Source organism: Primulina eburnea, unplaced genomic scaffold (genome assembly GCF_022965805.1).
Source record: "Primulina eburnea isolate SZY01 unplaced genomic scaffold, ASM2296580v1 ctg507_ERROPOS390280, whole genome shotgun sequence".
In the NCBI taxonomy this organism is placed as follows: Eukaryota; Viridiplantae; Streptophyta; class Magnoliopsida; order Lamiales; family Gesneriaceae; genus Primulina; species Primulina eburnea.
This window is the reverse complement of record NW_027331309.1, coordinates 31819-55775: the sequence shown is the minus strand read 5'-3', so window position 1 is coordinate 55775 and position 23957 is coordinate 31819. Positions and strand designations below refer to the sequence as shown.

At 35.9% G+C, this 23957-nt stretch overlaps 3 protein-coding genes across 9 annotated transcripts; all 3 read left to right on the top strand.

Moving 5' to 3' along the window:
- Positions 1-6738: 6738 nt before the first annotated feature.
- LOC140821278 (uncharacterized) lies at positions 6739-12314 on the top strand. 4 transcript variants are annotated; one of them, XM_073181716.1, is made up of 3 exons: positions 6739-6814; positions 7762-9559; positions 10327-12314. In XM_073181716.1, exons 1-3 carry the CDS (start codon positions 6744-6746, stop codon positions 12289-12291), a joined length of 3834 nt encoding a protein of 1277 aa, XP_073037817.1. In that variant the 5' UTR covers positions 6739-6743; the 3' UTR covers positions 12292-12314. The 4 variants fall into 4 exon arrangements, with proteins under 4 accessions (XP_073037817.1, XP_073037818.1, XP_073037820.1 ...); XM_073181717.1 differs by lacking the exon at positions 6739-6814 and adding an exon at positions 6847-6976; XM_073181719.1 differs by lacking the exon at positions 6739-6814 and adding an exon at positions 6996-7302.
- A 3973-nt stretch (positions 12315-16287) lies between these two features.
- LOC140821290 (uncharacterized) lies at positions 16288-18690 on the top strand. 2 transcript variants are annotated; one of them, XM_073181741.1, is made up of 5 exons: positions 16288-16735; positions 16886-16990; positions 17118-17234; positions 17415-17870; positions 17973-18690. In XM_073181741.1, exons 1-5 carry the CDS (start codon positions 16676-16678, stop codon positions 18009-18011), a joined length of 777 nt encoding a protein of 258 aa, XP_073037842.1. In that variant the 5' UTR covers positions 16288-16675; the 3' UTR covers positions 18012-18690. The 2 variants fall into 2 exon arrangements, with proteins under 2 accessions (XP_073037842.1, XP_073037841.1); XM_073181740.1 differs by having other exon boundaries at positions 17968-18687.
- Positions 18691-19014: 324 nt separating this feature from the next.
- On the top strand, positions 19015-23594 carry LOC140821303 (uncharacterized). Of its 3 annotated transcripts, none has more exons than XM_073181764.1 (10): positions 19015-19174; positions 20201-20337; positions 20435-20518; positions 20911-21020; positions 21150-21200; positions 21526-21669; positions 21749-21838; positions 22644-22750; positions 22825-22909; positions 23257-23594. In XM_073181764.1, the coding sequence occupies exons 2-10, from the start codon at positions 20226-20228 to the stop codon at positions 23353-23355; spliced, it is 882 nt and encodes a 293-aa protein (XP_073037865.1). In that variant the 5' UTR covers positions 19015-19174; positions 20201-20225; the 3' UTR covers positions 23356-23594. The 3 variants fall into 3 exon arrangements, with proteins under 3 accessions (XP_073037865.1, XP_073037864.1, XP_073037863.1); XM_073181763.1 differs by having other exon boundaries at positions 19025-19110; XM_073181762.1 differs by lacking the exon at positions 19015-19174 and adding an exon at positions 19714-19901.
- The last annotated feature ends 363 nt before the right edge of the window (positions 23595-23957 follow it).

The window sequence follows — 23957 nt, the reverse complement described above, 5'->3', positions numbered from 1 at the left end:
ATGAGAGTATATATGAAGAAGAGGAAGTCTTAAGTCAGGAAGAATCGGATGGAACAGAATCGGAATCTGACTGAAGACGAGGTGTTTCGACACGAAACACATGAAGATTTGTCTGGGTTTTTTAGCCAGACAACAATATCTCATAACATGGTTCAAAGAATCATGAGAGAAAATCCGAGTCTACAGAGATATCAAGGTTTCTCTGCAGGACAGGTAGAAAAGTTCTTAGGAAGTCTTGGCCTAAGAAACAGAAAGCATCATCTAATCTATAAAGTTTCTAGAAGGGAAATGGCAATCCCAATGGAACTTACAGGAAATAGAATGGAGATGCAGTTAATTCCTTCCGAAGAAATAAAGGAGGAATTACAAAAACTCAAGATAGAAGTAGCAAGGACTATGTCCTGGATTCATATAGGAGCAATCCAGATTATGATAAAAGCTACTTTCAAAGAAGGGATAGATTCACCAATTGATATCGCCATATGCGATAAAAGAATGGGGAATCTACAAGATTCAGTACTGGGAACAATCTCAGGAAACCTCTGTGCGGGAAAAATTGTAGGAGTAATCTATCCAAGGATAGCCTACAACCTGGCAGATCGAGATTTCAGCCGAGCCTTGACATTACATCAGAACTTCAAGGAAAAAAGGTTGATGAAGGAAGGCAATAGACCATATTCTATTACCTATCAGATTTCATATGCTCTATCTAATACACATCATTCTGAATTGTTTATTAGAAACGAGTTTATTGAAATACCTGAGATATTTGGAAAAGTTGCGCAGGCAATTTATCCAGAAAGAATTGAGTTTCCTTTAATACAGGAAACAGATATCCAGATCCAAGACAAACCGATTCTACAGAGAAATCAAAGTCTTAGACTGGAACCAAGAAGACTATCTTTTCAAGGAGATAGAATTACGAGTTACAGATGGGATAAAAAGCCTGTCATAGAAACCCAACAGGAGTTGAAAAGTTTTTCCACAATAGGAAAGCTCAGATGCCCAGAGGGTTGGAAGGAAGTAGAAATAGTATTTGATATTACAAAACAAAGGAATCAATTTCCTTGTAATTCAATATACTATTTGGAACAACCGATGATAGGAACTTACCAAGGACTGATTAATATCGGAGAATTGGAGGTTCATATTCAAGGAATTCCAGGAAAAGAATCAGAACGATTGATTCTTGGGCTAGAGTTTCTCGAGGAACATAAACTTTGGAAACGTCTAGAGTATGGAATGGAGTTTATGGCAGAAGATAAAATGTGGAAAATCCAATGACCACAAGTCCATTCTCCATATACATTCCAGTAGGAATGTTGTATGAACAATATAAGGCAGAATACTTTGCTGCATATATTGATTCAGGTGCTGGAATATGTACAGCAAAACGAGGAGTTTTTCCAAGTAATTTGGAAGAAGAATTACCCAAGATTGCTGGAAGAGATTTTTCCAGAAGAATCTTAATCTTATGTAAAGGGATTAAGATGACTGAAATCATGATTGGCGGTGCTGGACAAACACCTTGGTACAAGGTAAAGACACCACCAATTTATTTTCATGATACAGGAGCTGACATATTGTTAGGAAATAATTTCCTACAGATGTTCAAGTCCTATACACAAGAAAATGAGACTAGAAGATTAGTGTTCACAACACCATGTGCCCACAAAATCATAGTCCAGAGACTTAGGGAGGCATTTTACAGAAAATTGCCAATCCAGTTTCGCAGCAAGCGTGGTGATTCAGGAAAACTTCTGAACCCAAAAATGAAGGATTCAAGACGGTTTGGAGAAACAATGCTCCAGTTAAGAGCAGATAAGGAACTCCAACCAGAAGATATAGAATGCCTTAAGATAACTCTACACACAAATGAAGTAGAGTTTGAATCTAAGGTATCACTGGAAGATGTCAAGAAGAGGATCAAAGAAAATTATAACGAAGATCCCTTGGCATGGTGGGACAGAAATCAACTCAGGGCTTGCCTTAAGATCAAGGAAGGCAAAGAGTATGAATTTGTCCGTTGTAAACCCATCCCAATGAACATCATTGATCAGAGGGATATGCAGATTATAATCAAGGAACATTTGGACCTTGGATTAATCAAAGCAGGTATGTCACCATATAGCAGTCCAGGTTTTCTGGTAAGAAACCATGGTGAAATTAAACGAGGAAAACCCAGATTGGTTATTAATTATCAAGAAATTAATAAGATTCTGGAGTTTGATGGGTATTTTATACCTAGTAGGGAACACTTGATTAGTTGCATTCGCAATGCCAAGATATTCTCTAAATTTGATTGCAAGTCTGGATTCTATCAGATTCGGATGCAGGAAGAAAGCAAGAAATTCACAGCTTTCTCCACACCTCAAGGACATTATATTTGGGAAGTATTACCAATGGGATTGGCTAACTCACCCCAAATATTTCAAAGAAAGATGGATAATCTTTTCAAAGATTATTTCAAGTTTATGTTTGTTTACATCGACGATGTTTTAATAGCATCCAAAGATATGAATGAACATGTTAAACATTTGGAGATTTTCTCTAATGTTTGCAAGAAAGAAGGACTGGTTTTATCTGAAAAGAAAGCAGTCATTGCTACAAGAAAGATTGAATTCCTCGGAATTGAAATCGATGAATCAGGAATAATTCTGCAAGAACACATAGTAGAAAAGGTGCAGAATTTTCCAGAGAATCTCAAAGACAAGAAACAACTTCAAAGTTTTTTAGGGGTTGTTAATTTTGCTGGGATGTTTATTAAAAACCTAGCAAAACACAGGAAGGTGTTCAGTCCATTATTGAAAAAGGATGCTAGATTTATATGGACAGACGAACACACAAAGGGACTTATCCATTTAAAGAAGGTTTGCAAAAATCTTCCAAAGATGGCTATTCCTCAAGACGAGGATGATCTGGTATTATATACCGATGCCAGTGATCATTGGTGAGCAGCAGTATTAACAAAGCTCACACCAGATGGAGAACAACCATGCAGATATTGTAGTGGGTTATTCTCAGATGCAGAAGCCATAAGATGGCATATCAACGAAAAGGAATTTTATGCAGTAAAGAGGGCTTTTGAAAAATGGCCGTTATTTTTACTTGCAAAGAAATTCACTTTGAAAGTTGATAACACTCAAGTCAAAGCCTTTTTGAGGAATAGAATTGAGTCTAAACCAGAGAAGGCTAGATTATTACGATGGCAAGCTTTATGTCAAAATTATATTTTTGATATTATGATAATAAAATCTCATGAAAATATTCTTGCAGATTTTTTAACAAGAGATGGACAGCATTGACATTGATGCTATTATCAAGATGCAGAGGCATTTGAGGGAACACCTTGAAATGCTTCAAACCGAGTTCAACAAGTTAGCTGTTAACGCAGAAGTTGCGGGAAGGCTACAACAAGCTGATAAGAGAATTGTCTCTGATCGAATTACAGGATGTTTACAGGCATATACTCAGTTATGGTCTGTAACGCAAAGGCCTATCCTCCAGGGCATTGAGAGGCCACTGGTTTCTCAAATGGAGAGTTTTCGAGTACAGGACTCTATACCTGTAGCGGGGGATTCAAATACCCCTTGCACAAGTGTTAAGTCGGGATCATCACGAGATGAGTCGGCTGAAACAAAAATTGAGACTCCTGATCCTTATCTTGAGTCCTCAAGTCAACCCTTCACCTCGGGGATTGAAGAGGGAGAGATCAACCTTAGGCCTCGTATTGACAAAGGCAAAGCTAAGGTTGGTACTAATGAAGGTGTAATTTCTCCATTCCAGGTTTATCAGCAGAATTGGGAGAAATTAAAAACACGTATTGGCATTAACCCAGCTACAAATAGGGTTGATGTTTCGGGAAAATATCCAAGGGTATGGATGAAACCTAATTCATATCCCAAGGAGGTTAAAGCTTGGTATGAATTTGGGGCTCTTGCCTCAGTTTATACTACATCACCCAGCTTTCCGGAGATTTCATGTTTACCAAAATGGATCCAGGAAGCTGTTCACGAAACTTGGGCAAATAATGATTATTTGTCCAGAGGAGATATTCTGGAGTTATATTTTTTCAGTGCAGCACCAGAACCAGCAGGGAAAGGCACACATGAAGCCTTTCATTTCATCAAGCTAAGGAGGCCAGATTTAAATGTCCAGAAATTCATCAAAGACCCTCCGACAGAAGAAACACCCCTGGTGTCTTCAATTACCGAAGAAGATATTTCTACCAGAAGAGCTTGGGGTATTTGGGTCTGTCTCACTGAGATGAACAAAGTCAAGTTTCCGTTCAAATTCTACAATCATTCGGTGAACGGATCATTCCTGTTGAATACCATGACAGGAAAAACAACAAGTTTCGCAGAAGATTTATTTGAAAAGAAAAGAAATCTTTTGTGGAACAGCAAGCTATCGGCAAGCAAAGAGACTCGCCGAAAGTTCTGTAATATGGCACACATAGGAAGATGGTCGGAAAACATCTGCCCTGAATGCCAAATACAGAAAGAACCAGAGTTCGGTAAAGGTTTCAAACCGAGATCTGATCGGAAGCATTTTACCGAAGCAAGGACAAGTGGGGAAGGACCACATGCACATTCTCCTCGAGGATACAAAAAATCAAAGATTCCTCGACAAAATTAAAAGGGACATGTGACCCTCCATTACAAAAGCAAGATCACTACCATATGAGTGATAGAAACAGGACAACCACTAATCAGTGGTAAAAGACAAATGGACCACCAATAACAAATGGTGGATGACTCAGCAAGCATTGGATACCCATCTAAAAGGAATCCAATAAAAAATTAACTGGTCCCGAAAAATTCATCCATAAATAAGGACAGAATGAAAACCAGTTAACACACCAGAATCAAAACTTAAAAATGTATCGAGTATATTTGAAAGTTTTGAAAAGAAGGATATCATACAAGAGGAAAGAGGCAGAAGCTCTAAAATGGTTAGTAAATCATTTTAAAGAGTATAAAAAAGATGAAATTACTGCCGATATCCTAGAAACTCATCGTCATTGGTATCTAAAAGAGATAAAGGAAGATGAGAAGTTGATGTCCAGATTAATAATCTAGACAGGGACCCTTCAACCACTACATGGTCCCCTAGCAAGCTGTAAAGGCTAATGAAGATTTGAAATCCGAGTTTCAAATCCGAAGAAGCCTTCTATAAATAAAGACGGAAGAAGGAAGTGAAGATCATCAAATATTTTCTCCATTTCTTTCATACAAGGTTGTAATATTTTCTTCAAAAGTTTTATGTGTGTAGTAAGTTCAGCTACGAAGAGTAGCTAAACAAGTTTCTCCTCCTCTACAGGAGGTTACTATGTAATAAATAAATGTTTGTGTTTGAATAAAAGAGATCTTTGCTCTTAGCCCCTCTCATGTATTATTTTCAAAATTTGATCTTTTGCTGTACGCTCTAAGGTAGGAAACGAATTAGAGCTGTGCTAAGTACTGCTGAAGGAATCTGCTTAGTAACCATCGGTTGCGATTGTGTGGTTGGACTGTGAGGAGCAGTTCGTAAAATACGGTGGATATAACCCGGTGGTACTCTAGTCAAAGAGGTAAAAGATTTAATTTATTTTACGGAAGCATGATGGGCCTTTTATTACAAAAGAAAATCAATTATTTGAAAAATAAGGTTGAAGGGTAGGATGGGAAATTTTAAAGAAATGGGGAGTTGAAACAAAGTTTTAGTGGGATGGGGAGTAAAAGAGAAGTTGAGAATAGGTATAGGGATTTTTTGACAAGTTGCCCTAAAATCAATTACTGTATTTAACTCTAAAATAGAAATCATAAAAAATGATTATTACGTGTGTCGATTCGCTAGTTATTATTATGACGGTGATAGGTTAAGGTTTAGGTTGGTTTTTAAAATAAATTAGAAAAAAAAATGCAGGCGGTTAACGTTAGGAATAGCTACCCGATTCCCGTGAATCTGACATAAGCAAAGCAAAGTGATAGGTACTTACAAAAAAAATTAGGTAAAAACTTATATGAGATGGTCTTACGGATCGTATTTTGTGAGACAGATATTTTATTTGGGTCATTCATGGAAAAACATTACTTTTTATGCTAATAATATTACTTTTTATTGTGAATATCGATAGAGTTGATCTGTTTCACAAATAAAGATTCATGAGACCGACAAGATACCTGCTAAAAAAACCTACTCAATGTCGATGTCGTTAACATAATAGATATAAGAGTGAAATTTAAATTTGAAACTTTAACGTATCATAACACGAGAAACATGAATGTTTTACACGAATTAGTTATGACTTGTACCTAATAGAAATATTTATCGAGTTCAGGTTGGATTGTTTATTGACCTCGAGTTTTTTGTTAATCAAAATATGGACACATCAATAATGTGATGAAATTTTTTAAATTTTCTAACCCAATAAATCAAGTAACACAAAAAAGCTCCAACTATATATTTTATTTAAACATCTAGATTATACTACATTGTTGAAGAATACACACATAAACCAATCATTTTTTGATATTTTTATATATCATTTTAATCTCTAAGATATTTGTTTTAATAATCACGTGGAGATCTCCTTTCAAGAAATTTGTTTAATATATTATACAATAACAAATTACTCATGCATGACATCTATTTAGTGCCACAATCTTCACATAAAAAGACTTCACTACCCCTAACAAAAGTCGTTTCATAACTCATTTGAAGGTTTCGTGCTTTTCATTCAAGGGCATAGGGGTAAATTCATGTTCATCGTCACGCTCTATAAATTTCGTCTCCTCCACCTACACAGGCCATTCATTTTGCTGTTTATCAGGTGTCTGCATTTTTTTATCAACGTATGTACTTTTTGGGCTGAAGAACAAGCCCTAAAATTTAAATCCCAAAAATTCGCTGTTTCTCTTGTTTTTGTATCGGTTCATGGTGTGTTTTTTCACTGAAATATGGAATCTCAAACCCTAGTGATCAACGCTAATAGGTAGTACTGCTCGGCAACTCTATCTCCTTGCAAAAAAATTTACGGGTGTTTGTTGTTAGTCGTTGGATTTTCCCTATTTTGGCTGTTTTTCCATTTTGTATCTGATTCATTTCTGATTATTTGCTCTGCTTTTAATAATCACTGGTGTTTTAAGTGCAGGAAAAAGGTAATAGTGTTAGTCGAGTTGTTTTTCTTGTGTTCATGTTAAATTTTTGGCGTTTTGATGGAGTCTTTGACGTTAGATAGTAGATACCGTAACAAAAGTGACGTCTTGGCGAGTTTCTCTGCGTGGATGTTTTTACCTGTAGCTTTTACTGATAATTATGGTGATTATCTCTAATTATAGTTAAAGATAGATTAATAATGATGTGACTATACATTTCTGCCTGTCTATGGATATGTTGTCGGTTTTTTCCCATTGCCTTTCTTTTTGAAAACGCTTGTTTTTTTTGTTTTTTGTTTTTTGTTGGTGATTGGTGTTTGGTATTTAAAGCAAAGAAAAATCTTCGTTGTTGACGTTTAAGTGTAGTGCGATATTTTATAGCTCATGAATCAGTTACCTTATATTCAGTTGTTAGTAGTTTCCCTTTCTTGTCAGAATTGATTTCTGAAAAATTTCCCCTGAATTTTCTTTCTTTTTTCCTTTTCTTCTCTCTTTGGAATTATAATTATGCTGGTGGCTGCCATTATTTTGTAATGTTTAATATTTTACTGTTTTGTATGATTCCATGTGGATTTTTACAAATTAGCATGTCAATTAATATAGTCTATTTGATGTTATTCAGGGCACCCTTTTACGTTTCCAAGAATGCTTACATTGTGGTGGTTCTATTTTGTGCTTTGTTCACACTTATCACATGCAAGCAATGTCCAATAAATGAAAAGCCAAATCAATTAGAAATAGGATTATGCGGGCCCAACAGGGCTCATGTTGATACAAACCATCCAGATCTATTGAATGGTCATGTTAATTTAGAATTAGGTTCAAGAAATTACTTGCATCAACAGAGTCTGGAGAATGTATGCCCGCCTTCGAATTCGTTCTGTTTTCCGGTGACAATGACCCACTTTTTATCTGATGAAGTTGATACTGAATTCGATGCAATAGATGAGAATGGGGTTCCACCTGAAGATTTTTCTAATGGATTTAAGCAAGTGAGAAGTAACTTGAGCTGGTCTTCAGACCATGTTATCTTCAGGTTATTGGGTGAGAGCACTGTTTCTTGCTCATTCAAGCAGCGAGATGGTTTTCATGAATTGCCATCTGATGATTTTTACACTAGGAGCATCCAACAAACTGATACATCTTCTTGTATAAGATCATCGTTTGAACATAAAACTCGCAGTTTAAATTCAGGAGAAAATGTTGAATATGTAAAATTTGGCTTGATGGACCCTCCTGTGGAGATAAAGCCTTCATTACTTGATTGGGGACAAAAGAATATGTATGTCCCATCCTTGGCCTTTTTGACAGTAAAGAATCTAGAAGCTACTGGTGTTTTGAGTGTCCACTATCCTTACAGTAGCAACACACAGTTTTATCCGTGCAATTTTAGTGAAACACTGCTAGCTCCTGGAGAAGTTGCTACAATATGTTTTGTGTTTTCCCCTACACAGTTAGGATTGTCCGTAGCTCAATTAGTTGTACAGACAAGTTTGGGTGGGTTCCTGATTCAAGCTAAAGGCTTTGCTGTCGAGTCTCCTTTTTTGATAAAGTCTGGATTTGATGTTTACTCCAGTGGAAGGTGGAAAAAGAATTTGTCTTTATTTAATCCTTTCAATGAAGCCATCTATGTGGAGGAGGTAACTGCTTGGATATCTGTGTCCTCAGGGAACACTTTCCGCACATCAAGCGCAATTTGCAACATTGTCGCTATGGAGAATTCGAGTGAGTTTACAACGTTGGGTGCTAAAGTAGTGTTGGGTTTTGAGAATGGTGAGGTTGATCTGACACAAATCTTTGTGAGACCACATGTGAATTGGGAGGTTGGCCCTCAAAAAACAGAGACTATCATGGAATTGGACTTTTCTTACCATTTCGAAGGAAAAATAGTTGGTACTTTGTGTATGATGTTGAAATCTTCAAAGAATAAGATCGGTACTGTCGTGGTACCTCTTGGAGAGGAACCAAGCCCATATTCAGCAGGTCATGTTTCAGCATCTTTGGAGGCCTTGGTTCCATGCAATGCAAGTGGATCTTCCATTTTTGCTTTGTCTGTGAGAAATGATGCTCCGTGTCTACTGAGTGTTGTTAAGGTCAGTAAAGTAGGCGATGGTACTGAAACCTTCCAAATCAAGTCCGTTGAAGGACTTGTACTTTTTCCTCGATCAATCACACTAGTAGCTATACTCAATTACGCTCGTCTTGAAACTCCTGCAGTAAACTCACGCTGCAAATTACTCATTCTATTAAATAACACTAGAAATTCTCAGCTAGAAATTCCATGCATGGATGTTATCAGTTTCTGCTCGGGATATGGGGTAGATTCTTCAGTTGGATTTACAGGGATCAACAATGTAGTTTATGTGAATGGAATACAAAAGTCTTTTATTCGCAGCATGCACCCACCTTCTGAAATCAAGGTGCACAAATTCTGCTTCATATTTCTCATCTGAAATATTTTTTTCGGATTGATTGGCATGTAATTTATGCAGAATTGATCTTTAACCATCAAAACAGCTTTTTTCATCTGTTGTTATCTGACATTAAGAGTGCTAACTCAACACATGGGATTTCTTTAAACTGGTTTGGTAGTTTGTACAAATTTTTTGTTTTGGTTTTTCAAAGTCTAAACTTGGTGATGTTTGCTAATAGCGTTTTTTAGCTGCAAGGAAACACAAGGAGAATATACCACACGAAGTAGTGAAACTAAATATAGATATGTGGATCAGGGATTTATTTTTTTTCTCCTATCTTTTCAAAGTGGTTTTAGCTGTTCATTCCCGTGGTATTGCATACAGCCTCTGTTAGAAATCAGAGAATTACACATCAGTAGTTCTTGAAACCTTTTTAGCACATATGTGGATTCCAAGAATCTATAAGATTGGTATGTTAAAACGCCTGATGTGGCTTGTTGAACCTTCTTTCTTATAGAAGAATTAGGAGATTAATAAGTTCTGCATTATTATCCATATTTAGTTGTTGAGTTCTTTCTGAGGGCCAATAGATATTTGCTTCACGTTGATACCAAAAAATACTACCCGCATGTGCATGATATTGTTGTCTTTAAATGTTATACATGTCTACCCTGCTCTTATATGATACTGTGAGCCATTGCTAATTGATTTTGTTTGATAAATCTTGGTGTTCTTTTTAATAATATTCTTAGCAGTGTTGATCATATTTGCAGGCTGTCGCTGCAATTCAAGCGGATGAATTTGTACTCAGAAACTGGAAATCTCATGCCAACACGAGATTCCTGTCTGTTCTTGATGACCATGAACTACGATTTCCAGTGGTTAATGTTGGAAATCATTGCTACCGGTGGGTCTCTGTCAAAAACCCAAGCCAAGAACCAGTTGTGATGCAGCTTATTTTAAATTCATGGGAAGTCATTGATAAGTGCAGGACACCAGAATTTGATTTGCAACCTCCCTCAGACACTATTTTGTTGAGTAATAGATCAATTGCTCCAACAAGGTATGGATTCTCATTGGGTCAAGATGCAATAACTGAGGCTTTTATTCATCCTTATGGCAGTGCTTCTTTTGGTCCAATCTTATTTCAACCTTCCAAACTATGCGAATGGAGAAGTTCAGCACTGATAAGGAATAATCTCTCTGGTGTAGAATGGTTATCACTGCGAGGATTTGGAGGGTCACGTTCCTTGCTGTTGCTAGAGGGGTCTAAACCCGTGCAGAGTTTAGAATTTAAGCTAGATTTTCCGAGTCAGCTAAATTTTTCTTCTGGCATGTTACCCCACATGGAAGGCAAAAAAAATTTCTGTCATCAGTCCTTGAGAAAAGAGGTCTATGCCAAGAACGTGGGTGACCTTCCTTTGGAGGTTATTCAAATTAAAGTTTCAGGGGCTGAGTGTAGTTTGGATGGATTTCAAGTACATAATTGTCAAGGTTTTTCTCTTCAACCTGGAGAATCCGTTAGGCTTCAAATGTCATACTGGACTGATTTCTCCTCGTCCACTATACAGAGGGACCTTGAACTAGCTTTGGCAACTGGGAATCTTGTGATACCTATGAAAACAAGTTTGCCATTATTCGTGCTTTGTTTCTGCAGAAGATATATGTTCTGGATGCGTGTTAAGAAAGCTATGGTGGTGATCATGTTTGCATCTCTGCTATTTGTGCTAGTCTTTCTCCTTTTTACCTCTCTGACTCCGTTCACATGTCAAGACTCTAAAAGTGGGATGAAATCTTCTAATGTTAATTGTGTTGAAAAATCAGTTGCACAAGAGGAAGCATTGGTCTTGGTGTCTGCCGATCGATGTTGTGATGGTTATTCCTCGGGCTGTGGACTTGTAAATCATTCTGAACAGTATCAGAAACAAAAGGTTCCTCTGTTAGACACCCTACCAGAAGCCATATCAACATCCTCGGCATTGTCAAAAACTTCGTCAGGTGTGTATTGTGATGGTCAAGATACATCAGATTCAAGAAACTTGAGAGTTACTATCGGGAGAGAGAAATTAAGGAGGCGGAAAAAGAAAAAGAGTTCTGCTATCGGACTCTTAGAACTTTCAAGCAGTCAGAGTGGCAATTCTACCCCATCTTCACCTCTGTCTCCAGCGGCATGCATAACACCAAAGCCATCGTGTTTGATGTCTCCTGATAGAGGCCCATCATTGGAGAACATAATCCCATTTGCTCAGAAACCGCTCAAGAAACATGATAGCATAAAATGCTCCGAACCTCCCCCTCAGCATATTCCCTCGGGTGATGAGGTTTCCTCCAAGCGGGGGTTCTCTCCTCAGGAGACTGCTAGTTTAACGAAGGAGGTCGCTTGTGGGAATGTTCCGTTTAGTGCTGCTGGGGTTTCCCCTCGGGCATGTCATTCACCAGCTTTGATCTCAACATCTACAATTGCTCCCCGTGCATGGGCTCCGGGGTACAAAGTTCACAATAAAAAAGCTGGTGAAGTCGAGGAAAAGGTGAGTGTGGACGAAAAGGAGAGTGTGGAAGATAAATTTAATTATAACGTATGGGCGGATAATCTCCTTGGTCTCCATTTGATTTTCCAGCCAAAAAAGGTCCCCAGGAAGTCACCCCGTGCCATTGATGATAATTTTGAGAGCTTTTTTGTGACAGGACCATCGACCCTCTTTGCGAACTATATGCTAAATTCCCCATCTGGAGGGTAATAAATAAGCAACTTCTAATTTAACTTTCGTTCCTTTGATTTGTTTCAATAATCTAATCTTGCTCGTAAAAATTGAAAAAAAACTTCAATGGTTAATAATGGAACAACATACCACTGTTTCACAATCAATAATCACAAAAACATGAAATGATTTTCCCTCGACCAACGTATCACCAGTTTCCCAAAAAAATAATAATCTGTGGCTGATTTATTTTAAGTTAAATTCGATGTGCATGGATGCGTATCACATGTTTGGTACTGGTTAGCCATATATATTCACTTTTTAAATTTTTTCTGCTTCCGAGCTGAGAATGCCTTGTTCTAGGAACTTTTATTTTTAACTAGCAACGACCAACAAGCACGCGTGGCTCACGAGATTACGACTATTTATTAAATATCAAAGAATACGTCTCGCACGTGACTTTGCTCGTCGCACGTGATCATTTGCTATTTATTAGTTACCAAGACGCGTATGTATCAGACGTTAATATTTTTAATTTATTAATCATTAACTAGCACATGAAAACTTCTTATCGTTTATTGATTGAATATGGTTGTTATAAAAAAAAAATTATAGTGATATTGCTATTTATTAAATTTTAGTTAGAAAAAGACACGAGTTGAACATGAATAATTTTTATTTATTAATAAGTAAAATGCATGTTTATCGCACATGATAATTCGTTGTCGGTTATTGATTTTAATTAATCAATAAGTAGTACGTGTGTTGCATGCGAAAACTTGTTATATATCAAACATTGATTTTGATTGAATATATTTTTTATAAAATACTTATAGTACCTTTTCTCCTAAACTTAACGTGACTATTTGCTATTTATTTAATAAAAATGGAGATATAGTCGCAGTCACAGAATACGAATGTTGTAATGTTTTGGTTCGAATTAATCCATAAGAATGTTGTGGTTAAGGAGATAAAAAATGTTAACAAATCACATGAAAAGGACAGCAACAGCACGCACACGTCTAGAGAATGGTGAAAGGACTTCGTTGGAATTGGATCAGACGCGACTTTTGTGAGAAATGTTTCTCGAGAAGTTTTAGTGATTTAGATGACCATGGCTTCATTTTTTGCATATTGTTGCTCTACAATTTGTGAGGTAAATTGTTAAGAATTAAGATACAAATGACAAAGCTTGAAAGTTATTTGCAGACATAATTTTAATTTTAGTTATGCATATTTCTCTCATTGCAAGTTCATCTTTAGACCGTCGGTGTCAGTCCCGTGTCTCTTTTTTAAGCCACGCGTCTAGCAATTTGGTTTCATTTTATGTGGGAGCAAAATACAGTGTTGACATTTATATCGCCATATTATATTTCATACAGGACTATAGTTTCAAAATAAAAGATAAAAAAATGTCAAAATATTGAAAGATAAAGAACATATACATAAATCACAAAAAGATAAACACAGAAAACTAATGTTGTGATATTCCCAAAATTTTGAGTTACCATTGTTCCCAAATTTGATATTGGATGCTAAAGAATGTCTGGAAGTGATTTTCTTTGTTCCTCAAGTTATAGCTATTTTTTTAACAATCGTCCAAATCCAAAGATCGATCATGAATATTAATATATCTTTAAATACTGTAACTGTTTTATTGGATTTCTAGACTAATTTGGTAGGTGTAGATAAGGCAGGCTACCTCCTTTAATTAAGTTTGATGCAGATGGGGCGTAGGTATGTGCCTCTTCGCCAAGAAATATAATGGCCTCCAATCAAGGAGAGGTGAGCAATCTACGATCATTCAATGTGCAATTTCCTGGGGACCATTAATCAACTTTTTTTTCCCCACGAGAGCTGGCGGTGACCATTCACAGCTCGAAAACGAAATGACCTGCAAGGTGAAAACATGATCACTCGCTAGCTCTATCATGTTTCGATGGTTGTACCCTCATTTGATGCCCACATTCCCTCTTATCCAACAGTTAATATTTTCTTGGAAGTCGAGAAACCCACAGTTGTGGTTTCTTGGGAAGTTGAGGTTTTTAGTTAACTTACACATGAGTACAATAATGTTGTGTTTGTATAGTTGGTTTCATGTATATCCATTTTGATAGCTGTGATCCAACAATATTACTCATGCAATCCAAACGCCCTTAGATTGTTTTTGGATAGAAGGATTTGGATATGAAGAAGAATTTCTAATCACTCTATTTTGTAGGAATTTGAAATCCACCGTATTATGGTTAATAAACAAGTTACAATTTAAAAGGAGGCGTTTCCAGACAAGTCCAAATGCACTGAGTTATAAATTTAGAACTTTAAGCATGGGTTACAAGTCGGGTTTAGTCGTGTTCGGGTGATGATAATAGGGTACTCCAACATACCCATCTCGAACCCGATGATGTCTGCAGATACCAAGTAAATCCAAGTATTTACTTGTGTGTAAGTATCACAGGTGAATAAGTCTCGAGGAGAAGATGCTGGACGACAAGAGTGATGAACCTATCTAGTTGACAAAATTAAATTCTTTTTTCTCCTGCTATATTTGTTCGGGTGGCATTGGGGGCATGGTTTGAGCAATCTTCTGCGTCGAGAGAGGGTGGGGACATGTGGTCCAAAGAGAGCTACTTGGACCACTCTGCATTACCAGCAAATGAGAGGGACAAATCCATATATACATTGATTCACTCCTCTTGGGGCCCCTTTTTGAGAGGAGGACAACTTGACAAAAAAGTGATTGCATAGATTACATGTGGACCAGTTTCTGTAACCAACTTAGATTCGGTTTCCGTCAACTTAATGATTTGTACTCGTCATTGTGATAAATTCCAAATATATCATCTTTTAACATAAAACCAAGTTTCGAACTTTTCTCGAATTAATAATCTATCCATATAAACACGACTTTAGGGTGTGTTTGGTGTGCTTGATCGACAAGAGGATTATCGATTACATAAAAATCGTATTTAAAAACCTTGAAAATATTACGCTTCATCCCACCCACCTGAAAGATTAATTTTGAATTCCAATTTTGCTCGTTCTTGCTAGTACATGACAAAATGCAATTCTTACTCTAATTCGGTTGATACTTTTATTATTATTATTATTATTATTATTATTATTATTATTATGCAGTTCGATCATATTAATAATGTACGGTGTATTTGCAACAATTTTCTAAAATAAATACCAAATTCTAAAAATGATTTATTGCAGTAACATCGCATGTTCGAATTTTTGTAATTACTTCTCAAGCTTTATGTAATATTTCTTAAAATTTTATTATCCTGTTTTTATTTTATAATATGTCTACAAATATTTATTTCTTTATAATGATTTAATTAATTGCTCGTCTTCCTCATTGCGATTTCACTCTATGTTGCCACACGTGATGATTATATCTCAGGAATTTCGTTAGTGCAATTAATATGCCTTTTTTTGTCAGTAAATTTGCATACTTGTTAAATGATAGTTAGAGGTTTCTTTTCGTTTAATATAAATAAAAACTGGTTTATAACTCATCTGTCAAATTCTCCAATTTAGAACGAATTTTTAGTTTCGAGATTTAATTGTAATAATTTCCTCGTAAAAATAACTCATTTCGAAAATAATAAATAAAAAACAAAAAAAATGCACATAATTTCAGGCGCATTTTGTCATTTTATTATAATCAAATACTGTAGGACTTCATCTATATAATGCATAGTTGATTAATCATAAACATCACTTTGAGTTCAAATTCAAAAAACACTAATCAAATATTAATACCTCAAGATTAGTTAAGTTGCGTGCGTGCATGCCATATCCTCACGTGCTTGACAGTATAATATGCATGCAGAGTTTGTGTTAAAGAGATTTTTTGTTAATTAAGTTTAAGTGAATTAGACGATGGATAAAGTAAATTAATTTTACATCATACGCCATTTCTTGTTGATTAATTGGATGGCCCGAAAATTTTAAGCCATCAAACTTTGTTATTTAATTTGGTGTGTTTTATATATATGCATCGAAGCTCAGAAACCTTGCCTTTTCTACCACTGCGCGTTCGGTCAATCAGTCGCCAGAGATGGTCTTTCTTGTTTATTACCATTGCCAACACCAAGATTTTTCACTCCCTCCAAGATTTATTTATTTATCCACAAAAAATGAATATGCCTTAGCTTGCTCTTCGCTCACTGAATAATAATTGATTTGCTCCCATTTCAGTGATTTCATTTTCACGTTTCCTCTTTTTGAACTTTCACGCTTTCTGCCACAATTTTTCTCTCTCAGTCGAAGTGCAAAGTTCTTTCTTGTTCAAGGATCACTTGTGCTTTTATTTTATTCATTTCTTTTTTGGGGATAAATAGGAGTCTGCTGTTCTGTTTCTTGAGGAGAAGTTGGTTTTGTACAAGCATTTGTTGCAGAAAAGTAGGAGCAAATGAACGGTAGATTTGGCACCATTATTAATTCCAAGAAACCACCTTTGTTTCCTCAAAATGTGAGTTTTGTGTTTGTATTTTACAGTCTTGAAGTTTATCTCCTCTCTCATATTAATGGGAACTGTGAATTTGTCACTAATCTTGGTGACTTTTTTCTCTCCAAGAAGCCATTTTGTTGCTCAGTAAATGATAAATCCGAACCTTGGCAGGGGAAGAAAATGGAAATGGAGGGAGGGAAACTGCGAAAAGCGGACAAAACCAGGGCGAATCGGCGCCGGTCAGCAACAGAAAGAAAACTGACCTTATCAGAAGATGTAAACTTACTCCATTCTCGCAATGAAAGCTGAAACTTGGATAAGATTCAGCCATTTTTTTTTATCTGTTTTGATCGTGTTTGTGTTTTGTTTCTGTTTTTGTTCTAATTTTAGCTCAACATGACAGGTTGATAATCTGAAGAAGAAGCTGAGACAAGAAGAGAATGTCCACAGAGCTTTAGAGAGAGCTTTTAATAGACCTTTAGGAGCTCTGCCTCGTCTTCCTCCATATCTCCCTCAATATGTAATCTCATTTTTATAATTCGAAATTCTGATTAAGGGTGGCGCAGGCAATCCTCATTTGATCTGGTTAACACAGTGTAGAATGCAGAATACGGAATATGTTCTGAGTCTGGTTATATTTTCTTGGTAAGTCCTAGATGAATTGGTTAATTGATTTGCTGTTTGGTGCATTATATTGCAGACACTCGAGCTTCTAGCCGAGGTGGCTGTGTTAGAAGAGGAGGTGGTTCGGCTGGAAGAACAAGTGGTAAATTTTAGACAAGGCCTTTATCAAGAAGCCGTCTGCTTGTCCTCCAAAAAGAGTGCAGATGATCTGAGATCATCCTCGGGTAAAAGGCACTCAAGATCCTTGTCACAAAGTGAAACTAATTCAGGATCAATCCTCGCACGGCCTGTTTCTCGTCTTTCAAGGAGTTCTACGACTAGAAAATCGGACTGTCTCATTGATATTGCGAGTTCTTGCCCTGAGACAACGAATGGGAAACAACTTCGGAACATTTCGGCTTTGAATCTAGAAAATGGGTTCTTAAAAGAGAATGGATCGGCGCCAGATAAGAAGTCTATGGTTATAGGCTCTCCTGTGAAAAGGCAACAAAATACCGACTCAATAAATAATGATAATTCCCTTAAAATGCAGGTATTTTATTATTTTGTTCAGACAGGTAGGAGAAAATATTGCAAAAGGAAATAATAATCGAAGACTGAGTGCTAAACGATATGATACTTTGCTGCAGAATAGAGTTGTAGAGCATGCACAGGAGAGCTCCACAAGTTATGATGATCATATGGAGAGTGAGGCGAATAGCAGAAGTGCTTGATCAGTACTTTTGTCAGATTAAGTTCATCAAAAGGAAAAACTATGTATTTGGAGTCCTTTTCTTTTCTAGAAATTAAACAAGTGAATTTGGTGAAACTGCCCTTGAATCAGAATTCCGGGATCCTTACTTCAATTCTTCTGAATTCAAGAAATGAGACGTGGGTGCCTACAAGCATTTTTATGCAGTGGAAGCTGGTTCATTTGATCCCAATGGGAAAACAAATGCATCGAATTGTAGACTTGAGTATGCACTTAACTTAATGTTTCTTGCCGGTAGCGTAGAAAACAGTGATAATAAATTTTTCTGTTTGCATAAAATTAAGGATTCTTCTTGACAAGCTAGCCAATTTGAAGCTGGAGAGTAAAACCATCAGCCGAAGCTTGCTTTCTGAATAAATGTGTACAATTCGTGCATCATGAATATAAGCTGCGTCTACTCGAAAAGGAACTTTGATAGATAATAGGATGGCATGCTGCAATTCTAGTCCTTTTTAATATCAATACATCAAATTTTCAACCATTTTTAGAGCACGGAATACCCGAAAGTCCATACATGATTGTAGCACTGGCACAAAAGGCAAGCCTTTTCTTTAATTTGAGATAAAACTACACCAGTAATCCAAGTCAATTCGCATTTGTGTTTAGCTAGAACGTCATTTCTATTTTTATCTAAAGATAAAAGAATCATTATGAAGTAGAACTATATGATGTATATGTTATTAATACAATGTATAATTTTTTATTATGTTAAAATTACATTATTACAAAAAAAATTTAGATATATAATAATAAAATATGGCCAAATAATTAAGTTTTGAGTCTTTTATTTTGTTTTCCCCGTTTCTTCGAAATATATAAAATTTTATTCTTCTAAAATTAAAGCATTGGACCTTAAAAGGAAAGTACCGAACCCTATTACGAAAAAACCGAACTGAACCATCATATACTGTAATTGCGCTATTCATTTTGCCAACGCCTGTTTTTGTTTCTTATGATTTTACCCCAATTCACTTCCATTTAAATTGATAATCTTCCTCTCCGTCGCGAGCCTCCCTCTCATGTTTCAATAAGTTTCCCCAATTTATCGTCTTCTTGGTGTGCATCTGTTTTTGTCTCCTGTTCAGGTATTAGTTATTTTTTGCGATTTGATATTTTAATATTATATTGAGGAATTACCGTTTGTAATACTGTCTACGATTAATTTGGGCTTTGAAAATTTTAATATATATTGTTTTAAAGTTTCAATGCTTGGCGATTTAGGGTTGATAAACTACTTTAGAATCTATATTTTAAACTATAGATAAAATATATTTTGAAATATAAGGGAGTGAAATTAGTATAGATTTACGAATATAATTGTCTTTCTTTCTGATTGAAAAACGGATTCTTTCTGATTGAAAATTCTAATCGATTTTTTAAGTTTCAGTGCTTGAGGATTTGGGGTTTATAAACTACTTTAGAAAATATAGATTTTGAAATATAAGGGGAGTGAAATTAGTGTAGATTTACGAATATAAGTGTATTTCTTTCTGATTGAAAAACGAATTCTTTGAAGTAATACTCCAAAATTTGTTCTATTTATTGCGAATATTTTTCTGCGTTTTTACAAAAGAGAAGAATGTGTGATGTGTGATTACTTATTTTCATTTTGGAGAGAGGATACGTCACTCCCGGAAAGAGAAGTGAGAGACCCAGAAGTTTTACCGGACAATTTCGGACGACTTCTGTGATTCAGTAGACATAGTGGAACGACCAGAAGGTTAGGAAGAAGAAAGATGAAAAAAAAGATAGTCCTACAAGAAAACCTTACGGCTCTGGTACCATGAAAAAAAGAAAGAATGGAAAATCCTCGTATGTTTATTTCACAAGAAATGCACACCTTTAAATAATATACAATGGTTAAATCAAATTCCAAAAAATTAGAGATACAAAATATTATCCTACCTAAGTTACCGTATTAATTTTATGTTATCAAAACAAATCAAATAAATTATATTGTCAAAGACTAAATCAAATATCTACACGATATTTGTCTATTTCTACATAGACTTTAGTGAGAGATCTCATGTAATGCTTTCAAATGGAATATTAATAGTATTGTGTAAATATAGTTAAAAAATTGTTTTTCATCCACTTGTGATTTTGTGAAGGCATCTTGGGGTTTTAATAAGGACAATGTTGAAAAGGAACACGAGGCTGAAGAAAGAGTATCTTTATAGGAAAAATTTGGAGGTCAAAGAGCGGTTGCTCTACGAGAAAAAGAGAAAAATCCGGGAAGCCTTAGCAGGTTATTGATATTTCTTTGTTGATGAGCAACAAACATAATTAAGGATATTCTTTATCAAATTAATTTTGTCCATTCAACCTTTTTCCCTTGTGAACAGAGGGAAAGCCAATTCCCACTGAGCTCAGAAATGAAGAGGCGGTCCTTCGCCAAGAAATTGATCTTGAAGATGAGCATACTGCTGGTATTTATTCCTTCTCTACAATCGGCATTGGTAAATTTGCTCATTATTTGATTTTGTTTCGATTTGATTCTTAGTTATTCTATAAAGTTGTTTGACTACACCTAATGTGTCAACAGAATGATAGCATATCCTCACATTTCCACAACCGGGCAATTAGTTTTGTTTCACATTATGACAATATGTGAATATGTGATATATTCATGACTACATGTAAGCCTTGGCTCGTGAATTTGATATATTTCTCGGATAATCTTGTCATGTCACTTATCAGGAGGATTCTAAAAGGAAAATGTTAATTATGAGCCTATCACAGAATGCTATGTTCTTGATGTTACTTCTAGGGGACAATTGCCTACGTTCTAAACTGATGCATTGTCCTTACTTAAATGCAGTTCCCCGTTCAACCATTGATGACGAATATGTTAACGCAACCAACAGAGATCCCAAAATTTTGCTCACAACATCACGGGATCCTAGTGCTCCACTTACACAGTTTGTGAAGGTGGTCAAGTCTTATTTTTCCTAAGTTTTAGCTGTCACTTTGCACCAAGAAATGTTACCTTCTTATCGCCTGTGGTTTTAGTTTCCTTGCTTGTGCCAGTGTTCATAGATGTTATGTCTGTTATTTCAGGAACTGAAGTTTGTTTTTCCAAATGCACAACGAATGAATCGAGGTGGTCAGGTTGGTGTATTGTTAAGTTTGTCGTACTTTTGCTGTTTTCCCTTGTCTTTGGGTGCATTGTTCTATCTTTAATGAAACCCATTAGAGCATAGAAATGATAAATTTCCATCCTTCTGATAGATGGTCTAAGAAGGCTGTCAAGCATAATTGCTATTGACTTTTCAAAATGAAATTATCTTTGATCATTCTTTTAGCATTATTGCTGCAATGCTCAAAAAATTCTGAAACTCCAAATTCTTTTTATGTAAAGCTTTTCGTTTTAACTTGCATGCGGAGAAATTGAGCGCTAAAAGTGCACAAGTTAAATCAGTTTCTTTGGTTTCAGGTTTTATCAGAGATTATTGAAACTTGCAGAGCTCATGATTTCACAGATGTTATCTTAGTCCATGAACATCGTGGTGTACCAGATGGTATGATCATAAGCCATCTACCTTTTGGTCCTACTGCTAGCTTTGGATTACTCAACGTGGTTTGTATTATACTTCGTTCGACATACAACTTTTGATCCTGTTTTCCATGTGATATTGTAATCTAGCAATCTCTTGTAGGTTACAAGACACGACATTAAGGATAGGAAAGCTATTGGAACAATGCCTGAGGTTTACCCACATCTGATACTTGACAACTTCTCTACTAAGGTTATATTTCTTTGTCTGATTTTTTCCTTTTCTTGCCTCTGTTGTCTAAGCTTGAGATTTTACTCGATTAAGTTGAACCTAATGAGGGTTCGTGCATCCACTGTTTTAACCTGTCACTTAACAATATAATCTTAGTAATCTTGAATGATCGTGGCTGCAACCTTGCTGTTAGACAGATACAGAATTTTGAAATTTCAAAATCCATCAGCTTTCCCATCTTATAGAACTGTGGAAAATTCGTACTCAATCTAGGATATCATGTTCCATAAACTATTTGCACCTCCGTGGGTTTCATATCACTCTACTACATAGTCATTTGAATACATTTGTATTTCCTGTAGACTTTTTAGTTAACTTCTTAATGGGCATGATCCTTGATCACTACCTTATGTGCATCTTGACTTTTTTTTATCAGTTGACCTTATCTTCTACCTCTCAGACTTCTCTACGCGCGTGTGTTTGTACATGTGAAAATATGATATGCATCCACATACTTGTTTTGCAGGTCAATATTCTCTCCTTTTCCCACAAAGCCAACAATTGAATTGTAATGATTATAAAACCTCCAGAATTATGTGGATTTTAATGATTATAAAACCAAAAATCATGTTGATTGTGCCGGAACTTTCTGTTTCCTTTAATCTAATATGAACTTTTTATAATATTTGTGGAATTTTCAATTGTTGGCAACTCGGTCAAAGGACAGCAAACATTTGAAAGTATCTATTTACTGTGTCCAATTTCTGTTTCCTTCAATCTATTATGAACTTTTTATAATATTTGTGGAATTTTCAATTGTTGGCAGCTCGGTCAAAGGACTGCAAACATTTTAAAGTATCTATTTCCTGTGCCCAAGCCGGATACAAAGCGAATTGTCACTTTTGCAAATCAATCAGATTATATTTCGTTCAGGTAGTTACGTTGTGAAACAATGTTACACCAACTAATATTTTCATGGTGGCTGTAAGTCTGGTGAAATCATGCAGGCATCATGTTTATGAGAAACGTGGAGGTCCCAAATCGATTGAACTGAAAGAGATAGGCCCCCGGTTCGAAATGCGGCTGTATCAGGTAAGTAGGTTCAGTGCTTCATTCGAGATACGAAAGGTCAATTCGCATGAATATTACGTTTTGTTTTGTTCAACCTATAATTATATGGTGTTCCCAAACCGCACAATCAGAACCCTTGCCATCGTCTCTGCCGAGATTTTTATAAAAATTTCATGTGATTTTTAAAATTTAAAATGTCACTTCTCTCTTTGACTATTGCCCGACTCATCTAAACTCTGGAGTCTGTCTTAGCTTGGTAAATTTTTTATTTATCTCCAATTTGAACCCTTTGTGATACAGACTTAATTCGGGTGTTGTCATTCAACCGTGGTATCCTTCACATTTTGCCGGTACTTTTCATGTTGCAGGTTAAATTAGGAACGATGGAACAGGATGAAGCTCAGATCGAATGGGTCATCCGGCCCTTTATGAACACAACAAAGAAGCGCAAATTTCTTGGGGATTGATAGTTCCGATGTGTGTGCTTATTTGTTGTATGTCAATTGCCAACCTTTTTTCTTGCACCAAAGAAATGCAAGGGTAATAGTATGTTCAACAAATATTTAAATTGGGTAAGAGCTTGGTTACTTCCACCTTGAAAGGTCATGTAGCGGTACTCGCATGTAAAGGAAGAAATACTTTCACTGGGTATTATTATGGCGTGATTAGTATCTCGTCGTCCTGATTGACATTTTCATCTTCATTATATCTGATCATGTTATCGTAACCTTTTCCCCTTGGTGGTTATTTGGAAAGGATTCAGTCCAATACTAGAATTGTTATATTCATCCTCGTTACTCGATAACTCATACCATCAAAGTCTGTACCACCCAGAGGATGAGGTAAAATTACGCAATATTTGAGTCGTAAAATAAGATTCAAGTTTTAGCATTGAAATTGATCATTTGATAAAAACGATGCCTTTTGACATTGAAATTGTTAAGGGCCCTACGTAGATTTTGTTTGAAAATGATGTTAAAAATATCTTTTTCTACTGTAGAGTTAAACCTACTTCAAGAATATAATTCAATCTACTTTAAAGATATTACTCTAAAGATCAACACTATTT

What these genes read in the sequence shown, in the direction of transcription:
- LOC140821278 (XM_073181716.1), top strand. Translation starts at nt 6,744, where the DNA reads ATGTTCATCGTCACGCTCTATAAATTTCGTCTCCTCCACCTACACAGG. An exon ending in TTCATTTTGCTGTTTATCAG is followed by an intron (nt 6,815 to 7,761) that starts GTGTCTGCATTT and finishes GATGTTATTCAG; the next exon opens with GGCACCCTTTTACGTTTCCA. An exon ending in ACCCACCTTCTGAAATCAAG is followed by an intron (nt 9,560 to 10,326) that starts GTGCACAAATTC and finishes TCATATTTGCAG; the next exon opens with GCTGTCGCTGCAATTCAAGC.
- LOC140821290 (XM_073181740.1), top strand. Translation starts at nt 16,676, where the DNA reads ATGAACGGTAGATTTGGCACCATTATTAATTCCAAGAAACCACCTTTG. An exon ending in CACCTTTGTTTCCTCAAAAT is followed by an intron (nt 16,736 to 16,885) that starts GTGAGTTTTGTG and finishes GAACCTTGGCAG; the next exon opens with GGGAAGAAAATGGAAATGGA. An exon ending in AACTGACCTTATCAGAAGAT is followed by an intron (nt 16,991 to 17,117) that starts GTAAACTTACTC and finishes TCAACATGACAG; the next exon opens with GTTGATAATCTGAAGAAGAA.
- LOC140821303 (XM_073181762.1), top strand. Translation starts at nt 19,873, where the DNA reads ATGAAAAAAAGAAAGAATGGAAAATCCTC. An exon ending in TGAAGATGAGCATACTGCTG is followed by an intron (nt 20,519 to 20,910) that starts GTATTTATTCCT and finishes ACTTAAATGCAG; the next exon opens with TTCCCCGTTCAACCATTGAT. An exon ending in TCGAAATGCGGCTGTATCAG is followed by an intron (nt 22,910 to 23,256) that starts GTAAGTAGGTTC and finishes TTCATGTTGCAG; the next exon opens with GTTAAATTAGGAACGATGGA.